Here is a 27,488-nt window from a genome sequence, read left to right on the forward strand (position 1 = left end):
AGCGGCAGCTTCCGTCTTGCGCAGTGTTGAGGTTGCCGCATGTGTGTCGCCCGCTCTGGATTCCTGGATTATCTCTGCACCTTGGTGAACTTGTGGCACCGGAACTCCTTCCCGATTTAAGGATGAAGGCGGTAAGAGTCCTCCGAAGCCCGATTCTCGCGGTTTAGGGCCCCTTTGGCTGATAGATTCGTTCCCTGGTGTAGCTGTCCGGCGGCATTTTGCCCTTGTTTAGGGGGTGGTGGCCTAGATTCGGGGCTCCCTCTTCGCTCTGTGAGCTGTCCTCTTCCCAGCTCTTCACGTGGCTCTTCCTGAAACGCCCACTGTGTTCGCGCTCGACTTCAGGAGCCACGATGAGACAAGCACCGAGTCTTGCATCCCTGGGATGTCAGACTTTGGAGGGTTCTTCCAGACCATCTTTTGAACCTCGTATTGAATTTATATGTTCTCAGTGAATTTATAGTATGAGTCACGGGAACCGAGACGTGTCCATTTTATCCCTTAAAGGGTAAGGAGATAGGAAAGCAAATTCTTGTTCTCACAGAAAATTAGAGCTACTTCTAGGATTTGGATTTCTGAATGAGGAGTCACCAGCAAGAGAGTTGGAATTTAAACACCTGAATTCAGCTTTGCCTTTCTTAGTTTAAGAGTCTTTGACAAGTCACATAACCTATAAGCCTTAGCTTCTTCAGTAATGTGCAGATAACGGCAATCACTGCTTAACTACTAGGCTGTTATGTTGGAGTGCTTTGTAAACAGTCAACCAATATATAAATGTCAGTTGTTTGACAGCCCGCATTTTGCTCTGAGTATGCTAAACTATAGGTGTTAAGCAAGCCTTGAATAACCATTTACCAATAGGTCAGAGGTTCTTAACTTTTTTTTTGTCCTGGACCCTTTTGAGCGCCTGTGGATTTGGTCACAAGAAGACCCCTCGTTGAATAACTGATGCTGTAGTGCCATTCTGTAGGACTAATGCTTTAGTTTGATTTTAGCTTTTATATACAAGATCCATGGCTGTGAGACATTAGAATTGTGGACTTGGTGTAACGAAATTTATAATCGATTCTCTTTACTCTGATTTTAAAAATAAAATAATTTAAATTTCTGGGTATGCTGCATTCTTCCTGTTGTTTTACAGAGAAGAAATAAAAAACAGGTCCCAAGCTTTCGGAAGTTGCTAAAAACTAGTAAGATCAAACTTGAAAACAAACTGAAAAATAAGCAATTTAAACAACAAAGCACTCTCAAGAAGTACCGAAAAGAACAGAGGAAACTAAGGCAAGCTGTAAAAGATGCTGTGTCTAAGAAACCCATTCCATTGGAGGACCCAAAGAAAAAACGACCAGGTAATTGTGAAGGCATTCATGTGCTCTAATTTCCGTTGATTTGTTCTAAAATGTTCTTCATGAAATAACTGCTTTCTACTAATCACTGTTGTTCTCAGATCTTCCCAAGAGTAGGTAAGAATAATAGTCCTGTATGCTTTATCACAGTCAGTGTGAAAAAACATTTCAGTATAGTATTGTGAAAAAGAGCTAGCCTATGCTTTTAGTTTCTCTAGAAAGCAGATCTGAAGATACACTACTTGGGAAAACAAACTCAGAATAGCCCTGTAAATGAATGTTGGGCAGCATGCCAGGGCTGCCACTTTCCCATTCACTGGGCAGTTTGCTTAGGTAAGAACATTGCTTTTCTCTGGTGCATTCTTCGCAGTGTGGCCAAGGTTCATTTAGTATTCTAAACTTCTGGCTTTCTTTTCACTTGGAAACTTGGCGTGAAATTGAGCTGTAATTGTCAGGGTTATTCTTTTGTAAAACTGTCCAAGAACTCTCAGTACTCAAAATAGGTAAGGAATCTGACCATTTTGAGTCAGACCAGTTCTTCTACAATGTTAGTGGTACGTTCAGGGTCGTCATATTTGACAGTATCTGACTATTGTCTTCCCATGTCCATCTCATTTTCTTAATCCTGACCTACCGTGTTTCCCCAAAAATAAGACCGGGTCTTATATTAAGGTTAGCTCCAAAAGATGAGGTAGGGCTTATGTTCAGGGGGTGATGTCATCTTGAAAAATCTGCTAGGGCTTATTTTCCGGTTAGGTCTTATTTTGGGAGACACACAGTATTTAGTTTGATCTCTTTTTTTAAAAATATTTTTTTATTAGTTCCAGGTGCACAAAACAATGTAATAGTTAGACATTTATCATTTATATCCCTCACACAGTGACAACCCCCCCCATCCACTACCCCTCTGACATCGCACACAGCCATTACATTTCCACTGTCTCTATTCCTAATGCTGTACTCCACTTCTTGTGTATGTATATTGTGTATGTATATATACATACACAAGAAGTGGAGTACAGCATATATATACACATATATACATACATATCTACATTTTCCCTGAGGTGGTCTCCGTAATGAGACAAGTGTCCATCGGATACCCTACAAAATCTTTACGACATTATTGATTACATTCCCCAAATTGACTTTCATATCTCCATGGCAATCTAGTGGTTACAGATTGTGCTTTCTAATCCCCTCACCTTCCCCCTTATCCCCACCCCCCTCCCATCTAGCATCCCTCAGTTTTTCCTCTGTGTCTCTGAGATTGTTTCTGATTAGTTCATTCATTTATTCTTTTCTTTAGATTCCACGTATAGGTGAGATCATATGTATTTGTCTTTCTCTGTCTGACTTATTTCACTTAACATAAGGTTCTCTAGGTCCATCCATGTTGTTGCAAATGGTAAGATTTCATTCTTCTTTATGGCTGCATAATACTTCATTGTATAAATGTACCACAGTTTCTTAATCCAGTCGTCTACCGATGGGCATTTCTGTTGTTTCCATGTCTTGGCTATTGTGTATAGTGCTGCAATAAATATAGGGATGCATAATTTTTTTTGAATTAGAGTTTTGGATTTCTCTGGATAAATACCTAGGAGTGGAATTGCTGGATCATAAGGTAGTTCCATTTTCAGATTTTTGAGATACCTCCATATGTTTTCCATAGTGGCTGCACCAATCTGCAATTCCACCAACAGTGCACAAGGGTTCCCTTTTCTCCACATCCTCGCCACCACTTGTTGTTTGTTGATTTGATGACAGCCATTTTGATTGGGGTGAGGTGGTATCTCATTGTGCTTTTTATTTGCATTTCTCTAATGGTTAGTGAAGTTAAGCATTTTTTCATGTGTCTGTTTGCCATCTGTATGTCCTTTTTAGAAAAATGTCTCTTCATGTCCTCTGCCCATTTTTTAATTGGGTTGTTTGTTTTTTTGGAATTGAGTTGAGAGTTTTTTATAAATTTGGGATTTTAACCCCTTATCGGATATATCATTGGCAAATATCTTTTCCCATTCAGTAGGATCCCTTTTTGTTTTATTGATGGTTTCCTTTGCTGTGAAAGAACTTTTTAGTTTGATGTAATCCCACATGTTTATTTTTTCTCTTACTTCACTTCCCTTGCCCGAAGGGATATATCAGTAAAAATCTTACTCCGGGTAGTTTGATCTCTTGATAACATATTATAGTGATGTATAAAAGGTCATGGGACTAGAAGTCAGGAAACTTGGGCTTTTTTCTTGATTTTGTATTACTGATGTGGCCTTAGTCTGTCACTTAATCTCCAGGTATTTAATCTGTTAAAAAATGCAGTGGTTGAGTTAGATATTTTTTAAGATCGCTTCCATCTAAATTTCAGTAGAATTTAAAAAGCATGATGTGTTAATAATTACATATTAAAAATAAGCAAAAGACTTCTTCATTCTTACACATTGAAGTCTATCAGTGGTTGGATATAAGTGTATAAGGTTCAAATGAAAGGTCTGTGTAGAGTAATTTTGTGATATATCAGCATATAGATGGTAATTGAAGTCTTACACTTGGGTAAGATACTGTGGAGACCGTTGTATGAAAATAAGAGAACCTAGAACAGAATTTAAAGGAACCTCAGCATTTAAGAAATGGGTGGAGGAAGAAAAACCTGTCCTGGGGTTTGAGGAAGAACCAGAGAATTAGGAAGAAAACCAGAATTGTACAGTGTCTTAGAAATCAAAAGAAGAGTGTTTCAAGAAAGAAGGAATGTACTAACATGAAATACTCTACAAAACAGTTAATTTTAAAAAATAAAGTGAAAAGTAGTGTATATTGAAGCTTTCACCCACTTGAAATTATAGGCTATCACCCCACGTCTGATATGCTTACACCCTTTGAATAAAAAAGGCAAAAAAATATATGTACTCGTAAACTCATATAAACAATGACAGGCAGGATTAAAAAAAAGAAAGAAAGAAAGAAATGCACTTTCCTTTGGCCCAACAATCCCACTGCTAGGAATTCATCCTATGATTATTCGGAGGGTTCCAAAAACATGTATACACATTTTTTTTTTTTTTTAAAGATTTTATTGGGGAAGGGGAACAGGACTTTATTGGGGAACAGTGTGTACTTCCAGGACTTTTTTCCAAGTCAAGTTGTTGTCCTTTCAATCTTAGTTGTGGAGGGTGCCATTCAGCTTCAAGTTGTTGTCCTTTCAGTCTTAGTTGTGGAGGGCGCAGCTCAGCTCCAGATCCAGTTGCTGTTGCTGGTTGCATGGGGCACAGCCCACCATCCCTTGTGGGAGTCGAACCGGCAACCTTGTGGTTGAGATCCCGCGCTCCAACCAACTGGGCTATCCGGGAGGCAGCTCAGCTCAAGGTTCCGTGTTCAATTTTAGTTGCAGGGGGCGCTGCCCACCATCCCGTGCAGTAGTCGAGGAATCGAACTGGCAACCTTGTGGTTGAGAGCCCGCGCTCCAACAACTGAGCCATCCGGAAGGCAGCTCAGCTCAAGGTGCCGTGTTCAATCTTAGTTGCAGGGGGCAGAGCCCACCATCCCTTGCAGGACTCGAGGAATTGAACTGGCAACCTTGTGGTTGAGAGCCCACTGGCCCATGTGGGAATCGAACTGGCAGCCTTCGGAGTTAGGAGCGTGGAACTCTAACCGCCTGAGCCAACGGGCCGACCCACACATTTTAAGAAAGGAAAAAACTATTAAGATTGTAATACTCAATACATACTGATAACAAAAGATGAACACAGATCATATGTATACTTTTTTTTGCCACCCCTCGTATTTGAAAATAATTTGCTAAGACTATCCATGCCCAAGCATGTTCATTGCAACACTGTTAAAATAGCAAAAAACCAAACCAAAACAAATGCCATCGCTACCACCACCAAAAACTGAAAATCAAAATGTCCATCAGCAAGGAATTGTTAAAATAAATGACAACAAATGTTGTATACAGGTGGTGGAATACTAAATAGCTGTTAAGGTGGAATACTATATATCCTATATGGTACATAAGATCTGTGCAACAAATGATGTGATTATTATCACTTCCTACCTCAAATTTTTTTAGCAGCTGCATATTTTTTCTTGTATGGAAGTTTATTGAACTAGTAATAAAATGCATTTAAAATTTTGGAAAGATATTGACATATTGCCCCCTGGAAAATGACTTACTTGTCCATCTTAAAATGCTAATATCAGATTGAAGAGGTTGAAGATACAGGTGAGAGAGGCTTAAACGATAGAACAAGGCAAGAGAAGGCAAGAGTTTTTGGGATCCAGAGCACAGGAGAGGCACCTCTTTCAGTGTTAGAAGAAAGAAAAAGGAAAAGATGCATGCAAGTGCTATTGAATTCAGTAGGAAATTTAAGGTGTTTTCTATCTTGCAGCTTTTCTTTTATCAGTAATTTGAAAAGCTAGGTCCTCTAATGATTATGATGTGAGGTAGGTGATGAGAAGTGTGATGATGATAGATAAAAGATTTGAAAAGGTACCCTAGGGCAGAGAGAAAGTTGACCAGGGAAATAAAACAATGGCTGGTCCGTTTTGAGAAATGGCAGGCTCTTGTAAAGTAGATAGGTGTTCCACTCTGTGCACTGTGTACATTTATATCGCGATATTTACGATTGTTATTGGAGTGAGAATTTTAAGTTCTGTTTGGGAAGATGATAAGACTATTTTGTTCATGGTTGAATCCTCAGCACTTAGAACAGTGTTTGGCACTTAGTTGGCATTCTTTTTTTTTTTGTTTCAATTGAGAAAGAGAAAGAAAGAGAACAAGGGACAAAGAGAGAAAGAATGATTCATACTTGGGGTGTTGTTGGATATGAGTGCCTAACCTGTAGAGGGAAAGTAGCTGAGGACACTTGCAAGAGGGTGGTTCAAGTGATAACCATACAGTATAAGTGGGGGAATGAAGATAGGATAGGAAGTAGAGTGGTCAAAGGATTGAAGGTCTGTTGGTCAAAAGTGCAGTGGAAGTAACTGAGTGAGAGTTGGAAGGACAAAAGGTTACGGTCAGAGAGAGGGGTGAGCACCAAGGTTTGGGATGTGGCCCTCGGAGGGGGCAGCTGAAGTGGAGTGGAAGTGACAGTCATTGGAGATCAGACAGAGCTATGGGGCTGTCATTGATTCTCAAATGCCCTGAAAGACAACGTAGGATGTGAGGAGACATTTATTTTTTGATTGTTACGGTGGCCTGGGAATGCTCCAGGTGGTTAGTTTTCAGGGGTCAGGACACCCTAGCTCAGTACACCCCAGTGCAACAAAGAAGCATCCTGTTCAACACATGAGTAGTGCTCCCGTTTACAAGCACCGGGCTCAAGTATTAGAAACACAAGCTTTTCCTGTTGGAGACACAAAAATGCAGTTCTACATCTCTAAACTTGTTTCTGATTTTTTTTTTTTTTTTGGAACAGATAAAAGGATTGAGAGGGAAGAGGAGGAAGAAGAGGAAGCCCTTCCTTTAGATATGATGGATGAAGATGACTTACAGTTAATGAAGGATTTAGGACAAAGAGCATCTTTTCTAACCAGAGATCTGTCTTCTAGGTAATTATTTAGACTATAATCATTCACATCCTTTCAGTATTAAAAACTTGGTTGTGAGTTTAACCTAGGTAGTTAGTGCAAGACTTCAGCTCAGAACACTGTGTTTACAAAGAGTAAACCCTGTTATTCAGTTTGTTTCCTAAATAAAGGAAGTTCATGGATAAAACAAGCTGATTTTATTTAGTGAGCATCTTTATTTCTCTTGAGTCTGAATAGTGCAGTAGAGTGAATGGGGAAGAATGCTATTCTTTGTTTGAGGAATTGGCAGAACAGTCCTGAGCTCTTTATGGCTAAGATCTCAATCCTCATTTCCCTATTAGGTAGGTATTATTCCCCTTTACAGAAAGGAAACTGATGCTTCCCCACAATCACAAGTAGTGGATCTGAAATTTAAACTTCGATCTTTTTAACTCGTAAGTGCATGCTGTGCTCTGAAGGTTTTTGGGAATATAAAATAGCACGATGTCACCCTCGGGTCTGTGCAATATTCTTTAAAAAGAAGCTTCTGTAACTTTCACTTTTATTTTACATGTAAAGGGAAACTAGAAAGAGCCATAGTTTGACTTTGGGGTAGACTGTACAATTCATTTAGTCATTTATTATTTGAGTACCTGATCTAAGTGCTAATATCTATATACCTATCGAAGGTTTGGCTAGTGGTATATTGTTCTGTGCTTTAAAAATGATAAGTCTCTATGTTCCATTTTAATATATTAAAACTGAAAATTAATTCTTTTCTGCAGTGAGCCCATTCACGCCAAGAAACGAAAGCATGAGCATGTTATAGATAAATATGAAAAAATACCAAGAACTCTGCAAACTGTGCCAGAGAAGGAATTGATTCACTTGCTTCCTATCAAAGATAAAAGTGGTATAATCCCACAGACCAGGGAGAAGCCAGGTGACTCTGATCGGTGTTTTAGTTAAAATTTTAGCTCCTTAATATCACATATTTCTTTCATTAAAAATTTAATTTTATTTTGACTTTTACCCATATCTGGAAAAGAGGGGTAGCTATAATTAATTAGTCATCTATCAAGCTTGTAATTTTGACCAGAAACACAGTTGATTATTATTTAAGGTGTCTGTTGTACTTATGAGTGAGTTTCTTTTCAGAGTATTTCACCAAATTTTTTTGTTCCTAAAATTGGAGCATATTAGTCATCCTTTATTAGGCTTTTTTTTTCTTAAAAGGATCTTTTTTCTTGTGAAATAAAATACTACACAGAAAAGCCCAGAAATCAAAGATGTGAAGTTACGTGGTTTATCACAAAAAGCACACCCATAAAACTACCATCTGGGCAAGAAATAAATAGTGCCAATACCCAGAAACTTCGCTTGTGCTCCCCTCAATCACTAATTGCTCCCTCCTCACAAAACTAATTATGTCCCTACTTTTTTTTGTAGTATTACCACGTTAGTATATTATCACATTTATAATACATATATTTTTCATAGTTGTTGACAGTAATCAAGATGAAGAAGATCAAGAAGCGACGGAACTTGAGGAAGGTAACGGGATACATCTTTATAGTTACTAAATTGTTAATTGAAAATTACATATTTTGAACTCTTTTTAATTGTAATTGTAGCATCTGCCTACAAGTAACTTACCTCTTTAGCTTAAAATTATAAAAACAATTCTGTGGTCTGAAATAATTTTGGTTCTTTCTTAGAGCAATTGTACTTTTGTATATATCTGCTTTAGATCATTACATGTGGGTTTCTAATAGCACAGTTCTAATCAAAGTTAAATTGAAATAACATTTTATTGTTTGAAACTGTTGGTTTAGAATTTGTGAGAGAACAAGCTGGTTAAATTTTACTTCTGCTTAGCAAACCTTATTAATGTGTAAATGAGATTACAGGTCAATTATTTACTGTTTTCAGTCATCTTTGATAAGCTTATTGCAGATTATGTTGTATACTTATTAAATCTAGTTCTCTATGAGTTTCTTAAGGGGAACATATTTTGTGTAGTTTAAAGGACTGTATAGAGTTGAAAACAGAATATTCTGTACTTAAAACTAAATCAGATTGCCCTTTCCCTTAATGTGAATTATTATGGGTTTATTAGCATAGTAGTTAAGAATATGAGCTCTAGAGTCAGGCTACCTGGGTTTCAGTCCCATTTCTGCCAGGTTTATGAGCCGAGGCAAGATACTTTCCCTTTGCCTCAGTTTCCTTATCTATAAAATGGGCTATTGATAGTACCCATTTTATTGGGTACTATTTTTGTTTTTTAATTTTTATTGAGGCATTTTGGGGAACAGTGTGTTTTTCCAGGACCCATCAACTCCAAGTCAAGTTACCGTTTTCAATCTAGTTGTGGAGGACGCAGCTCACTGGCCCCTGTGGGAATTGGACCCGCGACCTGGGTGTTATGAGCACTGCACTCTAACCAACTGAGCCAACAGGCCGACCCTTATTGGGTACTAGTGATGGGGCTATTGATAGTACCTCGTATGTTTGGTGAAAGGATAATATGAATTAAGATTCTTGGATGATGGTAAATAATGGCATGTTTAAGAGGGAAAACCTAATCTGTTTCAGAGATCATTGAAGAGCCCATTCGAGAGCTGACCATAGAAGAACACTTAATTGAGAGAAAAAAGAAACTACAGGAGAAGAAAATGCATATTGCAGCCTTGGCATCTGCCATATTATCAGATCCAGAAAGTAATGTAAGTAGCATTGATTTCTTAATTTCTTCACATTAGATATGGTCTAAATGTCTAATATTTTAAGATTCTCTTATCTGTAAATATACACAAAAAGGAACAGCGTTAGCAAAACATAGTAACTGAGTTAGAATAAGAGAATAGACAGAACCTTAGCCTAATTCTGCGTCTGAACTTAATTTTTTCTGTAATCTTAGAAAAGTCTCTTAAATGCTCCCAGTCTCTAAAATGAAGATGTTGGACTTAATGTTTTAATTCTAAAAGTGGTAAGTCTATAAAAATTAATTGTATTAGGAAGGAGGAACTTACCTGTAAACTTCCTGGACTGATCCATAGAGTTTTTAGTAAGGAACGTGCTAACACAAGTCAGTGAGATTAGTTCTGGAACACTTACAAGTGGAATATATTTTAAGTGAAATAGACTGGGAGCACTATGATAAATTGGGTCATGGGTACAGTGGTGAAGATGGTGATAGTTATAACATGTGGACTCAAGAAACCCCAGCTTTAGTCTTGGCTCTGCTAAGTATCTGTTGGACTTTGGGTAAGGTTTTTACCTAAGGCTTATTTTCTCCATTTCTAAAAGGAGATGGTACCTATTTTAAAACTGCCGTGATGATTACATGATACAGTGTACATGAAGTCATATAAAGTGATACTGTTATTTTTGTTATATTGGTGTCCCCAGCATCCTACTATGCCAAATATTTGTTTACTGAACCATAAAATCTATTATTTACATGTATACAAAAAATTTAATGTGGGTATGCTTTGGAGTAGGACTTGTCCTTTTCTAACAAAATGACGGGAAGAGGAGGAGCAGAATCGGGGAGGCGTATTTGGAGTATTTCTCACCTGCATTATCTCACTTAATCATAAAACCATGGAGACAAGAGCTACTGACCTTATTTTATAGCTGAAAAATTGAGCCTTTAAAAACTCAAGTGATTTGTTCCAGATTTTAACAGCCACTGGATTGGAACGCAGGTCCTCTAACTCTGGAGCCCCATGCTCATTTCACATAAATTAGGGATAGCAAATAGGTGGTGAAAAACCTGTCCTCCTCCCTGCTGTGGCAAACACTGCTCATCAGCCAGGGTGCTGCTACTCTAGATACCGCTCCAGCAGGCAGTGTAGCTCATTAAAGCAAGCTCATTAGTTTAAACCAATCTTCTACGTCTGCATTGTATCATACAAATGATCTTTGTATGACTAACTTTGAAGCTAAAGTTACTGTGGATACATTATTAATTCCTGATTAATTTCTACACATGTGATTATATATTTTGTATACATAGCATTAATATATTTCAAAAAATGTTTTTAGGGAAATAGGACACACATCTTTAACAAAACCCAATTAAAATGAATTTCTAAAAATAGGTAAATTAACACATTTAAACATTTTAAAGTATTTTTTATAACTATTTAACAAAAATATGATTAATTTCTAACGTTAGTGACTTATCTTTTGGTAACGGGCGCAGTGTCTGGAGTTGTATATGGCTTGATTAGACCTTATGAGTCACTGTGTGAATTTCACTTATTGTGCCAGGTGTGGCGCTTTTGCTCATAATTGTTTTGCCATGATTCTCTAGCCTTGTAAGTTATTTCTTTAACAGGTTAAAAAACTGAAAGAATTACGTTCCATGCTGATGGAACAGGATCCTGATGTGGCTGTTACTGTTCGAAAGCTGGTGATAATTTCTCTGATGGAGTTATTTAAAGACATTACTCCTTCATATAAAATTCGGCCCCTAACAGAAGCAGAAAAATCTACCAAGGTATGCTAAATATAATTACTATAGAAAATAAGCTGAAAATTTTGGAGCGCTAGAGATGGGAGAAACAGGGTTTTTTTTTTTTGTTTGGCTGTTTTTACATGACTGGGTACTCAGGCATTCACATTTTGCACTGATTTTCAGATGTCAATATATTGATATTAAAGAAATGATTTTTTTTTTTTTGATCTTTTCAGATCCGCAAAGAAACCCAAAAGTTAAGAGAATTTGAAGAAGGTCTGGTTAGCCAATATAAATTTTATTTGGAAAATCTGGAGCAAATAGTTAAAGGTATATTTAACATATTGAAAGCATGTAACATACTTAGCTTTGGTCAGGAAGGTGAATTCTATATTCTGTGCTGTTTGTGGACTGTCATTATAATGTACGGTCAGGAGAAGAGTCTAAAGTCAGACTTTCTGGGTACCCCTTACCACATACCGTGTTTCCCCGAAAATAAGACCTACCTGGACAATCAGCTCTAATGTGTCTTTTGGAACAAAAATTAATACAAGACTCGGTCTTATATGATATAATGTAGTATCATATCATATCATGTATTGTATCATAATATAATAATGTAATATAACATAACAATATAATTATATTAATTTTTGCTCCAAAAGACCCATTAGAGCTGATTGTTCGGCTAGGTCTTATTTTCAGGGAAACACAATATGTGATGAGTACATCATTTAATCTCTGTGTCTCAGTTTTTCTGTGTATAAAATAATAGTACTTTCCTCATAGGATTTTTGTGTAGCAGTAAATGAATTTATGGATGTAAAACACTGAGAACTGTGCTTAGTTTGTATTATATTTTATCCGGTATTAGCATTGTTGCTGCCATCCTTTAGTAAATAGTCGTATGTTTCTTAAATTCATGAATGGTTAGAATTTATTCTACTGTTTTTATTGGGAGGGAGTAGTCAGGAGAGAAAGGTAACTTGTAATGAGTGCTTTGAAAATGGCTTACAAGTCACTTATTCAGGATAATAAACTTCCCTGTCAAACCATTGCTCTTTTTTTCCTTTGGGAAAGGAAGGGCATAGGAAAAATTTGGGCATGATCGCGGAAGGGATGGCCAGTTGCCTAGGCCATGTGCTTTCACTGACTCAATTTTTGCTTCTTTAGCGGTGCTGGGCCTAAGGATTATGCAGTTGCTCCCTCAGCTGGAACAGGAGTGCTGAATCCAGTTGGCCCAATTAGGCCATGAAGGTGTTGGACTAGCCACATTTCAAGTGCTCAGTTGCACGTGTGGCCAGTGGCCTCTGTATTGGACCACGCAGTACAGGCCTTTTCTAAGTGAATTGAAGGCTCCCCTCCCCCCAAGTTTTAAAAATGTCTTGGTAAAATATCCATATCGTAAAATTTATCATTTGAACTATTTTTAAGTATACAATTCTGTGGCATTAAGTAAATTCACATAATTGTACAACCATCACCACTATCCATCTCTAAACTTTTCATCTTCCCCAACTGAAATTCTGGAACCACTAAACATTCTCTCCTTACCCCTTCCTCCCTCCAGCCCTTGGCAGCACCATTCTACTTTCTGTTTCTATGAATTTGACTATCCAGGAACCTCATATAAACGGAATCATACAATATTTGTCTTTTTGTGATTTACTTACTCCAGTTAGTATGAAATCTTCAAGATTCATCCTGTTGTAGCATGTGCCAGATTTTTCTTTTTAAGGTCAAATAATATTCCATTGTATGTATATACTACATTTTGTTCATTCATTCATCTGTCGATTAACTTTTGTCAGGTTTAAGTAAATAGAACGTATCGTTCTTACTTATGGTGAACATAGTCTGTTTAGGGAAAAATTATATAGATGAGAAACAAGTTTAAAATAAAGGTACTATCCATACCATCTTTCTCATCTCTGGCTATATATGAGATAGAGGAAGGTGTTGAACCTTCTATAGAGAGACTAGCATATTTTTAGATTCTTATATTCAGGATGCTGTGTTACGGTATGTATATAGAAATTTCTAGAAAAGAGGTACCATGAATCATCAGTTATTTTGAAGGAGAATTTGAATCTCTTGGACCTCCTGGGTCAAGATACCACAGTGAGCATCAGCAAGAAGTCAAGAGAAATGATGTCCTAGATTTTTGGAACATGAAAGAGACTGGGGCTCAGACAGTTTGGAACTTCCTCATAGTCACCAGCCAGTTGGTGGGTGACTAGGATTTGAAGCCAGGCTTCTTGACTTACAGTCAGGTGTTTTGGGAAAAGCTTTCGTACAGCCCAGTGCAGGTACTCCTTTCAGGTATCCAGCTCCCTGTTCCCTCCCCTCTTTTACCCCCTGGGTACTCTTTTCATCTAATAATATATCTCTTAAAACACACAGAAAGCCAAGATTTTGGTAATTGTGGTTAGAGTCAGAGGGTGAATGGTGTAGAAAAAATTTAATGATAACCTTTGTACTTGTCTAAATGTAGACACCACTCATGTTTAAGAATTTGGATGGTGTGTTGAGTTTTCATTTTAGTACATATTCCTGTAAAAGAAAGATAATTCAGTTGAAGTTTTGACCAATGAATAAAGTAACTAACTATAGTTATCCATTAATTAGACTGGAAGCAAAGGAAGCTGAAGAAAAGTAATGTCGTTTCCTTAAAGGCATACAAAGGACTGGCAGAAGTGGCTGTGAAGAGCCTGTGTGAGCTGTTGGTGGCACTACCTCATTTCAACTTTCACAACAACATCATTGTATTGATCGTCCCTCTCATGAATGACGTGTCAAAATCGGTGGGTTGCTCTAATTGAGTGTGGCTGTCCTGCTTAACAGAAAATTACAGACCATGTGATTTTTTTCTCGAAATTCTTTTGTAGCTAATTATTTATTGCTAAAATAGTCACTTTGTTAAACACTGTCTCTTTAAGAAAATTCTTTGGCCATAAGTTTAGTGCAGTTGTTTTGAATAGGAGGCAGTTTTGCCCGCCAGGGAACATGAGGCTGTGTCTGCAGACATTTTTGACTGTCACGACTGTAGTGGTGGGGGCATGTTGCTCCTGGCATCTAATGGGTAAAGGCTTCTGAACATCCTACAATGCACAGGACAGCCTCCCACAACAAATAATTATCTGGTCCCAAATGTCAGTAGTACTGAGGTGGAGAAACTGGTTTAATGTAACGTTTTTATTTTTCAGATATCTGAAATGTGCTGTGAGGCAGTAAAGAAACTCTTTAAACAAGATAAATTAGGCCAAGCTTCCCTCGGTGTAATTAAAGTGATTTCTGGTTTTGTGAAGGGCAGAAATTATGACGTTAGGCCAGAGGTAAGCCTGTCTCTTTTTTTCACTTTGCGTTGTATTTGTTTTTAAATTATTAAGCTAATTTCAGTTGTCATGAGGAATTTATTCTTTATAGAAGTGTACAAAGTAGAAAGGGAAAGTACTCAATTCCCCCAATGTAACCTTCCATTTAGTCATCTACTTTTGATTCTTAAGTTGATAATTGATAATTTCCTCTTAACAGTTTGATTTGTATCCTTCTAGATGTTTTTCTATGCATATATAGATTTATTTTAAAATAAAAATATTTTTATACTATGGACATTATTCTGGAGGTGTTTTCAGTTGATACATTGTGGACTCATGTATAAGGCTATCCCATTATTTTGAATGTTTGTCATAGTGTTCCATTATGTGAATATATAGCCTCCTACTTGATGGACAGCTGGGTTGTTTGTAGATTTTTGCTGCTTTAGTCAGCATGGAAGAAAACATTTTGGCCATATTATTTTTTCATACTTGTGTGAGTATTTTGTGAGTTAAATTTCACTTAGTAAAATTTCCTCCATGTTCAATTCATGTTGTCACACGTGGCAGGATCCTTTCTTAATGGCTGAATAATATTCCATTGTACGTGTATATATATACTACATTTTCTTTATTCATTTTTTTGGCTAGAGACACATAGGTTGTTTCAATATCTTGGCTATATCTATGCTGCAGTAAACATGGGAGTGCAAATATCTCCTTGAGTTACTGATATCATTTCCTTTGGATATATCCCCAGAAGTGGGACTGCTGGATTATATGATAATTCTGGTTTTAATTTTTTGAGGACCCTTCATACTCTTTTTCATAATAGTTACACCAATTTTATTCCTACCCACAGTGCACAAGGGTTCCCTTTTCTTCACACCCTCACTAACACTTGTTATATCTTGTCTTTTTGATAATAGCCAGTCTAACAGGAGTGAGGTGATATCTCACTGTGGTTTTGATTTGCATTTCCCTGATGATTAGTGATGTTGAGCATCTTTTCATACTTGTTGGCCATTTGTATATTTTTGGAAAATGTCTATTTGGATTCTTTGCCCATTTTTCAATCGGGTTATTTGTTTTTTGCTGTTCAGTTGTATGAGTTCCTTACATATTTTGGATATTAACCCCTTATCAGATATATAGATTGCAAACATTTTTTGCCATTCTGTAGGTTGCTTTTTTGTTCTGTTGATCGTTTGCTGTGCAGAAGTTTTAATTCAATGTAATACCACTTGCTTATTTTTGTTTTTATGGCCTGAGTTTTTGGTGTCATATCCAAAAAAAACATTGTTAAGGCCAATGTCAAGAAGCTTTTTCCCCACTATTTTTCTAGGAGTCTTGTGGTTTCAAGTCTTAAAAGTTTGTAATCCATTTTGAGTTATTTTTTGTGAGTGGTTTAAGATAAGGATCCAATTTCATTCTTCTGTGTGTACATATCCATTTTTCCCAACACCATTTATTGAAGAGTGTTCTTCCCCATTATGTATTCTTGGTGCTCTTGCCAAAGATTAGTTGACCATATACTGTATTCTTGAATTTGGAGTTATTTTTCATTTTTGGGTAATATTTTATGAGCATATAGAATACCTACAAGATACTCAAGTTGATCTTTCTGATACCTAGAGTGACTGAAGTTTCACTATTTATACATTTAATTCTTCCCTGTTTTCATTTTGTGCTTTAAGCCCTGTCATCTGAAATACTCAGTTTTCTTCCAATGTACATAGTAGAAAAATATAAAGCTGTAATTCTCAAGTTGTTTTCCAGGAATGCGACTGTAGGAGGTTAGTAGAATGGTATGTACTGGAGAAAATGTAGGATTTTAAACTCCTTTTGTCTTTGTGTTTGGATGGTTGCTGTAACACGCAAAACACCAATTTCCAAATTAGTTCTTGAAGTTTTTGAATGAATTAAGGCAATAGTCCTCATTGTGGTCCCTGGACCAGCATCAGTGGGAATTAGAAATACAAGTTCTGGGGTCCCATCCCACACTTACTGAATCAGAAACTCTGGCTGGGGCTCAGCTCTCTGTGTTTTAAACAGGTCCTCCAGGTGATCTGATGTTTGCTAAAGTTGGGACCTATTGGTTTGAAGGAAAATAAGTATTCTTACAATAATAAACTAGTTTTTATGTTGTTTTTTAATTGGGAAAAAAAGGTGAAGATTAGAACTGTTTACTGTAAAACTGAAGCTGGTTTGGTAAATTAAAGCTGGTTTAGAACATAGCTAATTTTTATCCTCTCCTCCTACACTGGTTTGAACCTTTATCTGGCCTGTTTACTCTTTGTAATCCTATCTACTAATGCCAAGTAATGTGTTCTCGTCCTTATTCTCATCAAACTGCAAAATAATATTACATGTATTTAACCAAATAGTAGTTGATCTTTCATAGACACAAATTACCATATGTGTTTAGCAAAAAGATAATAGAACTTTGTGTAAAATGTGATAAAAGATATTTCAAGGTTTTTTGTTTTTTTGTTTTGCATGAAAGAAATAACATTTTTAAATTCTTATTTTTCTGTATGAAGTTTTTGTAGGCAGTATAAATATTAAGCTGTGTATTTGTGTTTTCTTCAATATTAGATGTTAAAAACATTCTTGTGCCTGAGAATCAAGGAAGTAGAAGTGAAAAAAGATACAGAGGACATTAATAAGCCAAAAAAATTCATGACTTTCAAGGAAAAGAGAAAAAGTCTGTCAAGAATGCAGAGAAAGGTTTGATTTATTTCCTTTTTAAATTTTATTTTATATTAAACTCGTAGTATAGGCACAGTATAGGCATAGTTATAAATCATAATTATAAATGTTTTAAAATCTAATATTTAGCGAATTTAATTTTTCCTAGTATTGCAAAGAAATATGTTATTAAATCAGTTTAAACTTATAATTCATTGGCAAAGAGAGCAGTGGGTGAAAAGATTTTCTGGCCACACTGGCTTTTAAGATTGTCTTAAGATTGTCTTAAGATAGTGACCCGCAAGATTCCTTCTTTAACAGAAATGATGTATTTATGCCAAGTTATTCACAACAAAGTAGGTTTTTGCTAATTGAATCATGTTTCTTTGGTGATTTGTATTTGAAACCTTTTGTTTATTTACTGTGAGACTTTGGACACATTTTATTTGTTTTTTTAAATTTTGAAAACGAACTAATTAATAGCACCTGCTTACAGGATCGTTGTGCAGTTTAAATAAGATGACGCATGTAAAGCCCTTAGCAGAGGGCATAACTGGGTGTGCTTTATAAACTTGTTGTCACCACCACCATCAGTACTGTTATCGCTTCTTCAGTTTATTAGGGTTATCAAGTTGCTTACAAAAACAAAACAAAAAGTCATACCCATCTGTGAATGTGTCTAATAATTTTGAAAACATGACAAAAATACCAAATTAGACTTATAACTGTAAACAAATGAAGGTAAATGTTTTCATTATTTATACCACACTACCCTAACATGAGCTGGATATACCAGGTAAGAACAGCATGTATGTAGCTGTGGGGAAACAAAGACCCAGTAAGAACGTATCAGCTCTTTAACAGCCTCACATGAGGGAAGGAAACCCTATTCCTCAGCCAGTCCCGTGTCTCAGGCAGCTTAGCAACCACTTAATTACTGCTCTTACAGCATCAAGAAGTGGAAAAACCTTGATACTTTGTTGAATTTCTGCATAGTGTCTGGTGTTATATTGTATATAAATGAGTTTGGGAAGTACTGTTGATGACTGGTTCCTATGTCATAGATGATTTAACACTAAGAATTATTTCTGGACTCAGCATGTTCTTCCTTTTCTTCTCTTTTCTGAAATTTTTACATTTAAATTATAGAAAACTACAGAGAATAGTGTAGCACATTCTTTGTACCCACTTTTCTGAATGAACAAATATTAATAGACTCACTTCAACTTTTTCTTGTAAAGAAAGAAACTATTGGTGATAGAATCCCCTTTGGTTTCCCCAATCTCATTCTTGTGCTTTCCTCCCCAGAGGCAACCACTGTCACAAGTTTGGTTTGTGTATGCTTTTTATCCGTGTTTTCTTCTTTTGCTTGTATTTGTACTCATAGACAATCTGTGGTATTACTGTGTGGGTTTCATAATATTTACATATTATGCCTCTTTGCTTTTTTCACTCAGTAGCATATACTTTTATTTTTCAATCTATTTTCAGTGGAAGAAAGCAGAAGAGAAACTAGAACGAGAGCTTCGGGAGGCAGAAGCTTCAGAGAGTACTGAGAAAAAACTTAAACTGGTAGGCAGTTTCACATTTTCTTATGCTTTTAAAATAATTTTGTTAAATAATTTTAACTAGAGATTTATTGTTTCAACTTGTGGTTGTGTAATTTTGGTTTATGTCATGAGGCAGAAATGTGAGATGTGCAAGAAGTTATGATGTGATCAGTGCTGGTTTTATGAAATCACAGGCTGTATATCTTCATTCTGTTTTGTTGAAGCTCCTAAGATTGAATTGTGGGGAGGGCTGGGAAGGGACAAAAAGGTTGTGTTTTGAAAGTGATAATTATGGTAACTCAGGAGACAGCATACTGGGTTATAATAAGGCCGTATTGTCTGTTTCTTCTGCCAGCACACGGAGACTTTGAATATTGTGTTTGTAACCTACTTCAGAATATTGAAGAAGGCCCAGAGGTCACCTCTTCTGCCAGCAGTTCTAGAAGGTCTTGCCAAGTAAGGGCTGTGTAGGTTGAAATCTTTCAGATTCTTTCTAAATAAATAAGACTGATGTAACCATGAATTTTAAACAGGGTTTACTAATGATGACCCAGTGTCCTTCACAGTTCTCATTTCCTTTTTGTCACCAGCTTTTACTTGCTTTACTTTATTTGGCTAGTCCCTTTTGCTACACTGGAAATATCTTCATGCATTTGGGTTCCTATATTGCTTATTTTAAATTTTGATAAATATTGCCAAATCGCTTCCCCAAAAGGTTGTTGTACCAATACTTGGGGATTGTAGCACTTCTGAGGTCCTTTCTTGTCCTAAGATTTACATAGTGTCAAAGACTCTTGCACTGATATTGAGGAGATATCCTTTCACTACTTCAGTGCCTAATATTTTATAGTGAGCAGAGGGCTGACATTAAGTAGCTCCCATGATTCTTTAACTCTATTGGGTGATCTCAGTTATTTCTAGAAAGAGAGGCCCAGTCCAGTCAAGTGACTTATGTAGGATTATATAGATAATTAATTGCAGAGCCTGAACTAGACACAGGTCCAACTTCTTTTCCCTTTTATTTTTAATGCTCTCGTAGGGTCCATATTTTTATAAATAGCCGCCTCTTTCCTCTTTTCCTTCTTCCCACCACCTGTTTTCCTAGAAGCTGCTTGCTCCTTTATGACGTAGAACAGTGCTGGACACCTGGTAAACTTTCCTCGGCGAAGTTGCTTGCTCTTAGCGACTTGTTTCTCAGGGCAGAAGGATTTTTGAAATACTGTATTTAGTGCCTGCTGAGTATAGCGGCCAAATGAGGATGATTTGTCAAAAAGGCCTGTCTGAGTTAATGGGAAGTAACAATCATCTCCATCATCATAGCTAACATTTCGTAATATGAAATATTAAAAATACAATTTTAAAGTCAAGTTTAATTTTTGGCTGCTTTATTTCTGTTTTGAGGTTGTCTTTTAACTAAGTTTTGTTTAATTCTAGGTTTGCTCATCTTATAAATGTGGAGTTTTTTGATGATTTATTAGTAGTTCTACATAGTCTCATTGAGTCTGGTGTAAGTAACTCTATTAATGAATTACTTTTTATGATATAAATGGTATTATTATTATTAATATCTTTTTTTCTTTTCCTTTTATTTAAAGAACTTAAGCTATCAAGAAAGTCTTCACTGTGTCCAGACTGCTTTTCATATTCTTTCTGGGCAAGGTAAGATCCTTTCTTTTTTTTTCTTCAGTTTCAGGTGTACGAAACAATGTAATAGTTAGACATTTATACCCTCCCTTCACAAAGTGATAACCCCCCTCCCCAATCTAGTACCCCTCTGATACTGTATATAGCTGTTAACAGTTCCACTGACTCCATTCCTTATGCTGTCCTGTGACCATATATATATAAAATTATAGTTGAGATTCATTGATAAGATCCTTTCTTGATCAAGTTTTGTTTGCTTGTAATGTACCTAATTGGTGTTTGTTGTCATTTCAAAGGTGATGTTCTGAATATTGATCCGATGAAATTCTATACACATCTTTACAAAACACTGTTCAAATTACATGCAGGTATGTATGTTTAGATAATGTGTCTTTAATAAATATTTCTTTTAAGAATATGTTGTAACCAGAATTATAGTCCATGAAAAATGAGAACTAGGCACTGGTATATAAAATGCTGGCCTGCCACTGTCACACATCTTGTTTAACCTCCATGAGACTTGGAGGGAGAGACGTTTTGGAATTGCCTGGAGATGCAGTGCAGCCCCCTGCTTCTCTTGAGTGGTAGAGCCCTGCATCAGTGGTTAGGGAAGTGATTCGAGGCAGGTACGACAGTTGATCGTGGGTTTTTCTGCAGCGTCATGAAAGGTAAGGAAGGGTCTACCTGCTCTTGCAGGTGCTACCAACGACGGTGTTGAAGTTGTGCTGCGGTGCCTCGATGTCATGCTAACTAAGCGCAGAAAGCAAGTTTCCCAGCAGCGAGCCCTCGCCTTCATCAAGCGCCTGTGTACCCTGGCTCTTCACGTTCTTCCAAACTCAAGCATTGGCATTTTAGCAACTAACAGAATATTAATGCATGTAAGTAGTGATACGAATGAGTAGCGCTAATAAGTTCTGGTGGTGTGACAGTGCTGTTTTGTTTGAGGTCTCTCTTTTTTCCCCCATTTACATTATTATTTTCATTGTAAAAGTAATTCACACGTGTAACAAAATCAGGTGATAAAAGAAGTCCATAAATTACAAAAGGAAAGCATTCCACCCTTACTGATGCCCTCCAGAGGTAACCATTTTTACCATTTGGTGGGTATCCTTCCAGGTGACTTCTAAAAATTTCATATGTAAATGCATACACCAAACATAGACAACACTACTTTTTCTTTTTTTTAGTGGAAAGGGGATTGAGGGGATTATTATATACATGTTTTTCTACAACTTTTTTTTAACACTTAATGGTGATAAATACATTTTTGTGTCAGTACAAATATAACTACTTTATCTCTTTAATGACTAAGTAGGTTATTTGTGTAATAAACATACACAGTTCTTACTATGGGCATGCCACTGTAAAAAATGCTTTACAAAAAAATTAACTCACTTAATTTTCATAATAATTCTGTGAAATAGCTACTATTATCATTCCCATTTAATAGATGGGGAAAACTGAGGTCCAGGAGAATGAATAACTTGCCTAAAGTGACACTGCTAGTAAGTGGCAGAGGTGGGAGTCATATTCAGGCAGTCTGGCTTTCATACTTTTCATTTTTCTTTTGATGGACATATACATTATTTCCTTTTTTGCTATTACACATGATGCTATAGTGAATATCCTTATGTGTGTCTAATATAATTATTTCTATAGGAAAGATTCCTAAAAGTGGGATTGCTGAGTGAAAAGATTCTATTTTCTCTTGCAAAATAAACTCTTTTTAGAGCAAGCCAAGAAAATAATCTTTTGCAACTTTTGTTCTCTTATGGTATAAACTTAAATTTTAAAAATTAAAACTATGTATGAAGTCCATCTGCTTATAACTCTTATATAACAATAATATCAACTGAAATTTAAGTACAAATAAAAGTACAGAACCCAATAACCTTCTTTAAATTATCAATATTAATTTAATTAATCCTTCTTATGTGAAATTTTTGCAGACTTTCCCCAAAACAGATCTGTTGCTTGACAATGAGTCTCAGGGAAGTGGGGTATTTCTTCCTGAGCTGGACGAACCCGAGTATTGTAACGCTCAGAACACTGCTCTCTGGGAGCTGCATGCACTACGGGTAAGGGTCCCCCCACCCTGCTTTTTATTTTGTGAGCAGTTTTGTTCAGTTTTTCCCCAGGTAGTTATTATTGCAAGAGTATTAATATATTTTGTTGTGGGACTGCCTTTTCTTGAATTCCTGTTTTTATAGTGTACATTTTTCACTTTGCTCTTACTACTTTTTAAGCTATTCGGATACATTTTCTAAGGAAGCTGAAAATGACAGTTTTGTGGGGTAAGATTGAACTCTTTCCCTTACCAGGGACATTTGCATTGGGTCCTATCCAAGGAGACTTCGCTAGGCCTGTCAGTTTTAAGAGGATTTCATCTACTCGTATGTCGTGGTCCTACAGTGTGGACTGCATTAGAGTGAGACTTGTAGAAAATGTTTCAGGAAACCTGTTCTAAACCAGCTTTTTCACTCTGAGAAGTTGCTTTTGAATTTTCTTCTTATACAGTAAAAGCAAGACTAAGCTATGTCACTGGTAACTTGGTCGTTGAACAGATTTGCGTTGTAATCCTGTGAGCAAAAGTAGTATTTTTCCTGTAGTTATGTGGTTCTTATGAATTAACACATACATCTATAATTTTTATAAAAATTTGTGTTTATTAAATAAAATATTTGCTGTAGCTAGTGTTTTATAAAGTACTGACCTATTCACAATGTGGTTTTCCTGTTTCCCCTTCAGCGACATTTCCATCCCATAGTGCAGCGATTTGCAGCTCACCTCATTGCTGGAGCCCCTTTGGAAGGCTCTGAAGCACTCAAACCAGAGTTGAGCCGAAGGTAGTATTTAGTACCTCCTGATTATAAAACTGCAGTTGATAAAATTTTCAGTTGATAGCTCTTTACTCTGAGAAGTCTGTTTTATAAAGTAATCGTTTTAAAATGTAAGTGCTGTTGGTTATCTGGATTTGGTCTCACTTCAAATTCCTGAATGGTTCTAAAGAGAAAACATGCTGAATGTGATTTTGTTAGTTGCTTTTGGGTAATCACCTAACATTTTTCTGTCATAAAAATTTCCACACATACGGATAAGTAGAAAGAATAGTGACTCCCCATGTGCCCATTACTCAGATTCCACAATTAATAAGATAATGCTGTTTGCTTATTATGTTGGTGCAAAAGTAATTGCGGTTTTTAACCTTTTAAACTGCAATTACTTTTGCACCAACCTAATACAATGATTCTTTTTTTTTTTTCCTTGAGTGGTCCTGCTAGTGCCAGAAAGGTTAAAATGAGGAGAGAGAGTGAGAGAGAGAGAAGAGAATTGCTTTGGAACGCTGCCATCCAGAAGTGCCGCAGTTTCTCTCCTTGGCCCATCAGGGCCTCCTGATCTGCAAGAAGTTTGGGTCGCCACTTCCTGTGACTCTTGCAGATGAGGAAAAGGGTCCTCCTAGAAGAAATTTCTTTTCCCCAACTTTTTATTCTGAAAAATTTCAAAAGTATAGAAAAGTTGAAAAAATAGTAATTATTCCCCTGCCCCCCGAAAAAAAATATCTGGTAGAAAATACTTGTTATACAGAAAAGAAGAAAAAATGGCATAAAAGACACCTTTGCAATATATCTACCACTCAGAATTAATATTCTATAGCTTTATCTCCTTTGCAAACACTGGTTTTTTTAAATTCGGAGATCACAAGCAAGTGACCTGTAGTCCAGCAGGCTGATTTTCTGGCCTCTTCAGAGTTTGAACAAAAATTGAATTAATTGTTATCTTTTTGATATTGGAATAATTCACCTAAAAATCCCATTTCTAGATTCTCATAAAATACTGCGAGATTTGGCAAAAATAGGTCTATATTTTTTACATGGCAGTAGTTAGCTGCTTACCCTTCTAAATGAGGAGGTATAAACTGTAGTTTCCGTAAACTCTTTTCCTTCTGGTTAGGATAGAGATAACTTTGGGCCATAAAATAATAAAATGGCCACTTACTTTTTTCTTCCCTCATCCTTGCCACCTGTCCCCCAGCCTTGTTTTTTAAAAGGGAAAAAAAGGAGAACACAATTCTTTGTAACTTTTTTTATCCACAATCCTTTTCTGGCAAGTTTTTGCCCGAGATCTTGACCATTTGCCTCGTTTATGCCAGAGGTTTCCTTTTTCGGAGGAAGATGATGAATGGGTTTATCCCCAAGCTTCGACGTTTCCTCTTGGAGAGCGGAGCTTGCAGTGTGACACTAAAGCACAACCCTCGCAGGCCCTTGCCGATCTCCTTTAGAGAATGTGAACCAACCCCGAATCATTAAGGACTCATTCACATGCCATGGGTGTAGGCATGCATTCCGTCCTGAACGGCCACTCCTTGCTTTTATTCCAGGCTAACAATTGAAGGGTCAAGTTGTTTGAAATCCACGGAGGATAACTCCATACTTCACTTCTCTGGCTCCCATGATAACTAAGTTAAACTTAGTTGCATATTGTTCACATAGCTGGTTGAGTTGGGACTTGATCACATTGAGCGTGAGGTCTTCGGCTTAGCCTTCTCCCTGTCCAGGCCTGTGTTTCTAAATGTATACCAGACTTCTCTGAGGTGGATTTAGTTGGATAATGTTGTCGTTGTATGGGAATTTAGGATTTATTTTATGTGAGTGTGTTGATCTATTGGTTTCAAAAGCAGGATTATGTTATACCTTAATATATAGGTTTAGAATAATGAGTCATTGTCTCGGCACAATTAATTTTGAAGTTATACAAGTATAGCGGTGTCCTTATTTTTCTATTTATGATTATAGATCTGCTACAGAACTTTTTGAGGCTTACAGCATGGCAGCAATGACATTCAATCCTCCTGTTGAAACTTCAAGCTCCAAAAAGAAGGTATGTGATACTTTTCATTATTTTTGTTTTAAAGATGAAATTAAAACTAAATTAATGTATCTCTTAATAAATGATTCCAACTTGCCTAATTGTTTTATAGGTAGTTTTTTTTTACATTTAGGAGTTGTTGGTAGGATAGATCTCTGGGGTTGGAATTCTATGTAGAGACAGTCATGAGATTGTTTCATGCAGTGTAGGGTTATGTCCAAGACCTGACCCAGTACCTGTCATTATTATGTTTCACATGTTGGTTTGGCGTTAGCTGTTGCCATTTTCAGCCTTCCTCTCAGCTTGGCTCTTATGGCATAAGAACTTTTAACTCATACTTTTAATATTTTTCAGGATAAAGTTTTACAAGGGGATTCATTTTTGAATGAAGATTTAAATCAACTAATCAAAAGATATTGCAATGAAGTTGCTACTCAGTTGCCTCTGGATTTCACCAAATGTTTAAAAACATCACTGAGGTAGTAGAAGAATGAAGAGTCAGTGGACTTTCTTGTGTATTTGTGTGTTTGTGCAGATACACATAAAGATAACATTGTTAATTTAGGACCTTCTCTTTTATATAAGGGAAACTTCCTAAGAAAATTAACAGAGGAGGAAGAATTACCCTTTGGTGGCACAGGATTCTACCCCAATTCTGAAAATGTCCTTTCATTAAGAAAGGAGAATCAAAAGCCTTTTCTTCCCCTAATACTTGGAAATATGTTTCTTAATGATGTTGCCTTTTTAAAATGTAATATACATATTAAGTTACAATTTTTAAAAAATGGAAATGCAGTTGCTAGATTAAAATAAGGGCATACAGCACAGAAAAATCAAGACTGTGAGACTGCTTTTTTAAAGTTCAGCTACTCTTTATAACCAAATACTCTATATAACCAAGTAAATCTATTTTTATTGTATCACCATAGTTTGAAGTGAAAAAAATTCTAAATTTGAGTATATTTTTATGAAGATTTCTGAGAAAAGAAAAAGCTTGAAATTTGACACCAGGTTAATTGGCTCTTGCTGGATAGTATACTTCAAGAAGTGACTTAATTTGGCCTTAAAAAAGTGTTCATTATGGCTACTTTCTAAGACAGTTTGTAATTCTAGTCTCTTTGAAATTTTTTGCATTTTCTGACATTCTCTGGAGGATGATGGGGGAAGAATTGCTCCAGGGTGGAAAAACCAAGCCCCCAATTTTACCATTCTGTTTTAAGGATAAAAGGTACCCAGTGAAGAGCTTTTTTCTTTTTATTTTTTTGGACAGGTAAAATGCCTTATTCTTAGGAATATAATTATAAAGCAGGACTTTATGTAATAGCTGTTACATTATTATAGGAATGGCCTATGAAATAAGTGTTTAAATGGCCAGGTTAAAAAAATTCTCTTCTGTAAATTGCTGAATAAAACAGCTGCTTTTTTACTGTTTCCTGTTCTTGTGATGTGAGAATTATTAATAAAAAAAAAATGCACAGCAGTGTAAGTACATAGATTTGTTACTGCTTCAGTGCTATAGAAGCCAGTAATTTTGGTCGAGCTTAAAGCTCCTTTTTTTTTCTCATGAAGTAAATGAAAATAGAAAGTTCCTTTATCATTCCAGCAGAGTGGAGGATATCAGTTTAACAGTGCATGCTAATCTCTTAGCATATTCTTATATGTGGTTTTAAAAAGTGTTTCTAAGGTCAGTTTTTTAGGCTTGAATATTTAATGATGAGGAATGTATGATTCAATATGTAAATATTTGCTTTTCACCTACCTTTTAGATATAAAACAAAGTCCAGGAATGTTATGAGTAGTTTGTATGACCAAAGGATCTTGCCCCATCAGAGCACAAGTGACCAATACATGTCACAACTGTAGTTTAGGTGAAAAATCAATTTTAAAATAGAACTTCATCAATTACTTCACACTTGTATTATGCATTTCACCTTCTTGTTATACTCATAGAGAATCACAGCGGGACCATAAAATTACACATCAGGTGTTTGAATATCCTATATGAATGTGAGGATGAACTATATTTGTGCATTAACTGTATAGCTTTGTATTGATGAGTTTCGTTTTCAGAATTGAGTATCATAGTCATTAATAACACACACACACA

General features: G+C 36.3%; 1 protein-coding gene across 1 annotated transcript; it reads left to right on the plus strand.

Moving 5' to 3' along the window:
• Window positions 1–6: 6 nt before the first annotated feature.
• Window positions 7–26,806, plus strand: NOC3L (NOC3 like DNA replication regulator). The gene is made up of 21 exons (XM_033131289.1): window positions 7–131; window positions 1,139–1,346; window positions 6,758–6,890; window positions 7,634–7,791; window positions 8,349–8,402; window positions 9,444–9,574; window positions 11,194–11,355; window positions 11,550–11,643; window positions 13,942–14,117; window positions 14,520–14,648; window positions 17,229–17,360; window positions 18,813–18,893; window positions 19,227–19,327; window positions 20,306–20,378; window positions 20,467–20,530; window positions 20,812–20,883; window positions 21,212–21,393; window positions 22,465–22,593; window positions 23,264–23,361; window positions 25,309–25,393; window positions 25,736–26,806. Exons 1-21 carry the CDS (start codon window positions 123–125, stop codon window positions 25,862–25,864), a joined length of 2,400 nt encoding a protein of 799 aa, XP_032987180.1. The 5' UTR covers window positions 7–122; the 3' UTR covers window positions 25,865–26,806.
• The last annotated feature ends 682 nt before the right edge of the window (window positions 26,807–27,488 follow it).

This window comes from Rhinolophus ferrumequinum, chromosome 16, assembly GCF_004115265.2.
Source record: "Rhinolophus ferrumequinum isolate MPI-CBG mRhiFer1 chromosome 16, mRhiFer1_v1.p, whole genome shotgun sequence".
Taxonomy (NCBI): domain Eukaryota; kingdom Metazoa; phylum Chordata; class Mammalia; order Chiroptera; family Rhinolophidae; genus Rhinolophus; species Rhinolophus ferrumequinum.

Bases quoted from the DNA above. Each gene is read 5' to 3' on its own strand.
- NOC3L (XM_033131289.1), top strand. The intron at 6,891-7,633 runs GTAATTATTTAG...TCTTTTCTGCAG, and splicing joins ACCAGAGATCTGTCTTCTAG to TGAGCCCATTCACGCCAAGA. The intron at 17,361-18,812 runs GTTTGATTTATT...ATCTATTTTCAG, and splicing joins TGTCAAGAATGCAGAGAAAG to TGGAAGAAAGCAGAAGAGAA.